Source organism: Sipha flava, unplaced genomic scaffold (genome assembly GCF_003268045.1).
Source record: "Sipha flava isolate LNK unplaced genomic scaffold, YSA_version1 34_pilon_pilon, whole genome shotgun sequence".
In the NCBI taxonomy this organism is placed as follows: Eukaryota; Metazoa; Arthropoda; class Insecta; order Hemiptera; family Aphididae; genus Sipha; species Sipha flava.
Window position 1 is genome coordinate 1,053,102 of NW_020273045.1, and position 7,938 is coordinate 1,061,039.

Here is a 7,938-nt window from a genome sequence, read left to right on the forward strand (position 1 = left end):
CGAAAAATTAGTAGGTTGCAAGTGTCCAAGTAATCATAACAGACAAAATGACGGCTTGATTTAGTACGACCGTCGACCATGGTTAGCGATACTATACGTTTTGTTCGAGTGACATGGCGCCGTGCAGTGCAGTACGAATACGAGGTGTTAAGTGAAAAGGCATTGAGAGTCCTTCTTCCTTTTATTTCAACGTACTTATGTGGAATATCAGCAGCCACTGAGAACTGTATATATCGAAATTGGTTGAATTTTACGTCGATACTAAGACTTTCATTAACAAATCTTATTCCAGACATTGATAATTTATGCAGTCAATTAAAATACAAGTTCATCTGTCCCATTAAGATTCATGCATTCGTTGTATTATTATTTTCCTGTCATTGAATTGAAATGTTACTTCTTTAATGCTACGGTATACCTCATAAATAAATAATTCAATTATATTTTGCTGTATTTAATATTTTAGTGTATTCTTAGTGTTAGAACATAGGTGGTCGACCACAAATAGTTGAAATAAAGGCGAAAGAGAAAAAAAAGAAGTGTATTGTTAATGTTACCATTTATTGCTAAGTTTTGTGTACCTTCTTTTTTGGAGATAATTTTTATAGAGGTTCGCATAAAAAAATATTATTGTTTGGTGTTCTGTGATCTCAAAAAGTTTAAGAATCACTGTTTTAGATATCTATTTAATATATATAAAAAAAGATAAACAAAAATGTTCATGGAAATATAATTTAATAGTATTACAAAGTGTAAGCACTTTGCGTACTGAATCATTTATTAAATAAATATTATAAAGTTATAACTTATTAAAATTGTTTAATATTAATTGTATAAAAATAGTCACATTTTTCACTTAAAATACAAATTATTTTCCATCCAATTCTCATTTATATACAACATAGAACATAAATTGAATATTTGTATTATGTATCTAAATGTATTGAACAATTTGTTTATAAAAACGCAACTATAGTACATAATATAACAATTTATACTTTAAAATATAAACGTCTATTTAATGACAATCTACGTAACAAATTTTTTCATGGAATCGTATTTAATAAATAATTGCTAGTACACCTTTGAATATACACATCATAATGTATCTACTAACATGCTATTATAATACTGTACAATATTATTATTTGCATACATTTCATACAGTAAAAAATATATATAAAGATAATTCAGAAGAGGTTTAACTGTAGAGCAAAATTTAAAAACTATTTTAATTATTTTTTGTAAATAAGAAATAACAGTAACTGTTTTTAGAATTCAATTAGTATTGTATTATATATTATATGTATGAAGAGTGGAGATTTATTTTCTCTAAATGGTTGTCACCCGTCTGGAAAGCGATACCATGGTTTACAAGGTTTGTACCAATAACTATGTGTTAAAAACATAGCCACCTTATTCTATTCAGCTATCATAACCCCTTCATTAATATTGAAATTTTCATTGGATTTTCCTACATTTTTATCATATTTTTGTTTACAGTTATTATATAAGTTCAAATTAGTTAACTATCATAGATACCATGAGCATAATCAATTTCATATACAGTGATAGTTTTTGTTAATTGAATGTTATGTTCATTTTTAAAATGTTCTTTCATTTGTAACTTAGAACTGAATTTTTCCTCACAAAGGTCACACTCATAGAAATCAGTTTTACCATGTATTTTACGCTCATGACATCTTAAGTTGGATAGTAAATAAAATGTACTGCCACAGAAACTACATTGATAATTTCCGCCATGCGTTTTCAGATGCGATTTTAGGGATGCACATGTAGCAACCTGTAACAATAGAGAATTATAGAATTTTTTTTAACAATTGAGAAATGAAAATCTTACTTGAGCTGGACACAGATGACACTTAAATGGTTTATCATCACTATGAGTAATAAGGTGATTTTTCAGGGTACTAGCTTGAGCAAATTTTTTGTTGCAAATATGACATTCATGATTTTTCTCACCATTATGAGTTCGTTGATGGGCTAACAAGGTACTAACATGGGAATAGGATTTGTCACAGCTAACACATACATATGGTTTACGACCAGAGTGTGAAGCTAAATGGTATTTCAGGCTGTTGTACCATTGAAACTCTTTATCACAAATTGTGCATTGGTACTGTTTATGCTCATCATGTTTACGCATGTGCTTATTAAGGTACCTTCGATTTTTGAAACTCAATTCACAATAGTTGCACTTGAAGGGTCTATCACTTGAATGTACATCACCATGCATTTTAAGTTTATAATGGCAAGTAAACTTTTTATTACATATGGGACACTCAAAAGGTTTTTCACCAGTATGAGTTCGTATGTGTTCTTTGAATCTAGAAAATTGAGTAAATGTTTTACCACATAGAGTACACTCATAATATTTCTGTCCGGATTCTGTATACAAAGCCCATATTGCACCTGGTTTTGGACTGTCATAATGCACTTTTAAATGTGTTCTAATTCCTGAAAATAATTTATATGATTAGTGTTAATATATTTGATCCATTACCATAAATTCTAATTGACTAAACTATACCTCTTTTGGTGTTGTAAATTTTTCCACATAAATCACATTCAAATTCCATTTGGTCACAGTTATCTCTTCTGTGTCGAGCCAAATGATCAGCTCTAGTAAATTTATGTCTACACAACTCACACTGAAATGGTTTTTCTCCTGAGTGGCTCATGATATGATACTGTAAATTTCTAGCTTGTTTGAATAACTTATCACAAATATGACATTGATATTGAATGATTTTGTGTTCCTGTTCACAGTGAACTTTAAGTTCTTTCGCAGATTGAAATATAGAATCACAAATACTACACGAGTTTACAATTTTATTATCCATAAATTTTTGATGTCTTTTCAAATGGAGCATAGCTAATGATGGAAAGAGATAATGTTTATCACAGAGCAAACACATGAAAACTCTTTTCAATTTCTTTTGTTTATTGACATTTAAAGGCAATGGTATACAGTCATGTACTTGGTGTTCATTCTCAAAAGTTAGTTCACAGCGTAAGCATTTAAAAATATTTTTGAACATACAATTGTTGTCTAAAGTATCTTCTTTGATATTTTCACCGGATATGAGCTCTATATTTTCCTGGGCTAATATCTTTTCTTCATCATAAAACATAGGTGATACAGATCTGACTCCGTCCACCATCCTAAAAAATAAAATATTAAATTAAGTACCAATTATTTACACATTATTTTTATTGAATTGTAATTTTATCTAATTTGATAAAATTATACCTATCACATATGGGATATGAATTTATTCAAGTTTTGATTATCAGAGAAGAAAATATTTGCGTAGGTATAGAAAAATCAATAGTAATAGATATTCCATCCAACTATCTTCTAATACGATATTATTAACCTTTAAAATGTTACTATAAAACTTATCACGAACTAAGAATAATGCACGTGTGTATTCATTGAAATTAAATTGATAATATATTTTTGTTGACTTTTTTCGATCATCAATCTGTATTGTTATTGGGTTTATGTAATAAAGTATAACGATTGTAGTTCTTGATATGATGAAGGAGATGATATCTTACAGAAATCTAAATCAACTTTTAATTTTGAATGTATATGTTTAAAATAATTTCGAATAAAAAAAACATTCTATGCAAGTAACTAAACATAAATCAAAAAAAGTATTAACGGTATAGAATTCCAAGCACTTACGTCAAAGACGAGGACGGAATCTGGGTAGACATCTATGAAGTAGGACGACACCACAAGTTTTTTAACGAAACTGAGAAAGAAATTAATTAAAAATCAAATAATAATAAAAAAAAAAACAAACGATCTGAGACGAAAGAGTTCACATTTTTACGTTTGAGACTGCGTCTTAACGATCACGGTAGATAACCGTGTACGCGATTGACGGGTCGTTATCAAACAGATAAAGTGATAAAGATAAAATTGATAACGTGCAGTGCCGGTTACACAAAAAAAAAGCGTCGACCCCAAGGCAAAATCAGCATTCGCAAAACAATACCGAAACGGTTATCTACATTTAATTTAATCATCCCAAAAGCTGTGTCAATGACGTTGTTTTGTATTTCATTTGGTGAGACTAAGTAGAAAAATTAGTTTAAGCAAAATTATGACCGGCCACATGATGATATAGTATAGTAATAATATCAACCATCACAAAGTTAAAGACAGGGGTGAACCGCTCCATAAAAATACTTGTTCAGCGCTACAGAATTGTGTAACGGAGTGGAAAAAAACATAGAAAAGAGATCCATGTCACCCGTTCCGTGGTAAATGCCTTATACAGGGGCCAAGATGGTGTATCCGCCTTGGCAGGGGCGGATTTGAAGTTGAATTTTTGTATAAAAAATCATTTGAGATATATAAATCATGTATAAAAACATAGTACACAAGGTAATAATTACTAATAAACTTTAATAACTATTTGTATTACTTTAAAATTTCAAAAACAATTAAAATATAAACAATAAAATAAAAAAACTATGAATAAATAATTTAGAAAAATAAAAATAATTAAAACAATCAATACATTATAAAAACATGTCATTTTCTCCAAATGTTTTTGTTTTACAATTGTGTTAGACGATTTAAAATGTATTTATTACAATATTACAATGGTACTTTTCTTGCTCTTATAGAGGAAAATTTATCCATGACATTATCAAATGAAATTGTTTTAATTACATATTTTTCATACTTCGTGAAAAATATTACATAAGTAGTGTTAAAATTTGCGCCCCTTTTCGAACTGCGCCCTTGGCCCACGCCCTCATGCCCTGTTTTGAATACAGCCCTGACTACATCCTCATGGCATGACCTTTTTTTAGTCTTAATAATGTGCTAAATATTTTAAAGAATAAACATAAGTGACCAGTTTAAAAATATATCTAAGACCTTTATAATACCTTTATTTTAAAGAAAAATCTTCTCTGTAATAACAAAAAAAAAAAAAAAAATAAAACAAATAACAATTTAAACAAAAAATTAATTCATAATGAATAATATTATAAAGAGATAAACATAATAAAGGTGGGAAAGTGGATACCGCTCTGCTTATGACTTAAAATGGGAAATTTTATGAAAAAATTAAATCACAAATAATACTACATTTTTAATAATAACGAATTACACAAATATAATCCAGCATACCTTACGAATAATTTGTTAAAGGGGGACTATTGGTCCTCCTACTTTTCCCTTCATTTTAACCCCTGACTCTGCTATACATTTAGGGTTGCCGTAAATTTATAAGGTGAAACCGGGACACAGTATTGAAATTGAGTAATATACTTTTTATACAACTTTTAATATATTGAGAGGACCAGAGGCGTATACAAGGGGGGATGTGGAGGTCAGATTTCCCCTAGGCCTTTTTCTAAATGTTACAAAATAATGTTCTTAGTGTGAGAGCTTTAGAAACGTAAAAAAAAAAAATAATGATAAAATAAAAATAATGATTTGTTTGCAAATGATACCCCTGATCCGCCTCATATAAAAGTTATATTTACGCCACTGAAGAGAACTATAAATGGCCGGCAATATAATATTTAAAAAAATGTTTGTAAAATAAAATATATTAGGTATATATTATATGTGTAAATTACGAATTATGTTTTAATTATATATTGTTGATCGATTACGATTAAAAATGTACTTTGAGATCAAATTATCGAAATTAAAAATTAAACAATACTACATTTCCTTTAAACGTCTAAGCCGGGACATATGGACGTCCTGAAAACATTTTTCGGGACACCGGGACGCAAAGTCCAAAACCGGTGACAATCCCGGTTTTCCGGGACGTATGACAACCCTATGTACATTAGATGTCTTTTTTAATAGTTAATATTTCGAAAAACACCAATTTGGTTTCCTCCAAAATATTGTTCTCTATGAGTTTCATAATAAGTATTTTTACTCTAAAACCACTTTTTGATGTCGTTTTGTTTGTTTTCGGTGGACGTGTTTTGTGTGGAAATGACCGTTGTGACGAGTGTCAGTCGTTTCCACCAAAAAACTTGATTTTCGTTTCCGGCAAATCGATTTCTAGACAACTGTCTAAATAATAGTTTGAGAACCATTTAGAGTTACCTAGGGGCCACCACGGAAAGATGGTTTTTATTGACCCCCCCAAAAAATTGTTTGACTTAATTTTCGAATTCATATTTTTGAACTTTAATTGCATTTTATAATTAAATTTGTATATATATAAAGTCAAATATTTCTTATAGTTCAATTAATTATTTATTATTTCAAATAATTGTTGCATACTTTTTTCAAAAACGTCATTTTTAATATTTTTTTATTTCTTTATTCTTCTATTGCGTTTGTTGTATTTATTAATCGTTTTTTTTATATTACATCTTACAGAATAATTGATATATATATATATATATATATATTTATTTATAATGCGTGAAAATTATTGAACGTATTATTAAATCAATTATCTCTTATATATCTTCAATATAAAATGATAGCTTATCCCGAATCTCGATATACATTAATAATCGATAGAACTGCAGATAAACAAGCCAACAAACGCCATCACAATAATATAAGTAGAAATAGATTTGACGAAAAGGAAAATCGAACCTTTTCGTTTTAGCGGAAACGATGACCGCCCGTTGTGGTGTCCTCTTAAGGTACGGTGTTCAATGCGCGACCTGTCGCCGCGACAGGTCGCGCTCTACCGATTATTTGCGTTTCCCATTGATTGGTTCCTACCCGCGACTGCAACGCGCGACAGATAATTTGCCGTCGCGACCCGTGACAATACCGCGACAAGAGCAGTCGACGATTCGTTCTCGGTGTCAATATGTCGGCTATAGCATTTACATCACAAGAAGATAAACTTTTTATTGAATCCGTGCGTAAATATCCAGAGCTTTATGACTGTTCACACATGCAATATTTTAATTTATTAATTAAAGATGCAAAATGGAAAGAAATTTCCCAAAATATTTTCGAACAAATGTCTATTTATTAGGATTTTAAAATATCCTTCAGAATCGTGGTTTAAAAATAAGGAATCAATTGGATTCCTTTTTTTAGACAACAAATACGAAAATAATATTTCATTATCTTCCAACTCATCTTCTAGTAAGTTTATAATTAATTTATTATTATTAAAAATACACAGCAACTCATAATCAGACATGTTGGTACCAAATTTTACGTCAACCTTCGATAGACATCGGCGTGCTACTGACGAAATTTAGAACCTAGTACCTACGATCGATCGCGCATTGAACACCAGTCGGTCATCAGCGACCGAAAATTATAACTGGTCGCGGCGACCGGTCGCGCATTGGACACCGTACCTTTAAACAGCGTGACACAACTTCTGGTTATCACTTATCAGTATTGTTGAGGGAAAAATTATTTATAAAAAAAATAATTGTTTTTTTTTATCACCAATTTAGTATAACGTACCCGACCCACTGAAAAATACGTATCGTGTAAAATATTTGTTTTTAACCCGGTGGCAATATGCCAAGGAGGGTGCTATAGTACCCTAGTAACCCTTCTGGATCCAAGTCTGACCTTATGCAACCATGATAATTGTCTATAAAACGTTCAACTGTTCAGGAGTCTAGATTGTATGTTAGTTATCGCGCATAGAATAGATCTTATAAATTACAATCATCTCTCAGTCAAGTAGTGGTGGTAAACTGTGATTTTTTTTTCAGTAGCAGTAGCATCTGCTACAAGTAACTGCTACTGAAAAATAGTGACTACTACTATATGACTCGTATATTAAAATAATAAAATTATTATAAGCAGTGGCGGATCTAGGATTTTTTTATGATCGGTGCTATTTTATTAATAATAATAGTCTTAAAGTACTTATTATGTTCAATTTGGATGGAAAAAAATCTATTCTATAATCAATGATAATATCTAGA

The 7,938-nt window shown here is 30.0% G+C and overlaps 1 protein-coding gene across 1 annotated transcript; it reads right to left on the bottom strand.

The window, feature by feature from the left end:
* Positions 1-1,022: 1,022 nt before the first annotated feature.
* LOC112687519 (zinc finger protein OZF-like) lies at positions 1,023-3,913 on the bottom strand. The gene is made up of 4 exons (XM_025560264.1): positions 3,716-3,913; positions 2,552-3,186; positions 1,862-2,478; positions 1,023-1,804 (listed from the first exon to the last, which is right to left on the bottom strand). The coding sequence occupies exons 1-4, from the start codon at positions 3,745-3,747 to the stop codon at positions 1,526-1,528; spliced, it is 1,563 nt and encodes a 520-aa protein (XP_025416049.1). The 5' UTR covers positions 3,748-3,913; the 3' UTR covers positions 1,023-1,525.
* Between the last annotated feature and the right edge of the window lie 4,025 nt (positions 3,914-7,938).

Bases quoted from the DNA above. Each gene is read 5' to 3' on its own strand.
- LOC112687519 (XM_025560264.1), bottom strand. From the start codon at position 3,747: ATGTCTACCCAGATTCCGTCCTCGTCTTTGAC. The intron at 2,479-2,551 runs GTATAGTTTAGT...AATTATTTTCAG, and splicing joins AATTTACAACACCAAAAGAG to GAATTAGAACACATTTAAAA. The intron at 1,805-1,861 runs GTAAGATTTTCA...CTATTGTTACAG, and splicing joins GTCATCTGTGTCCAGCTCAA to GTTGCTACATGTGCATCCCT.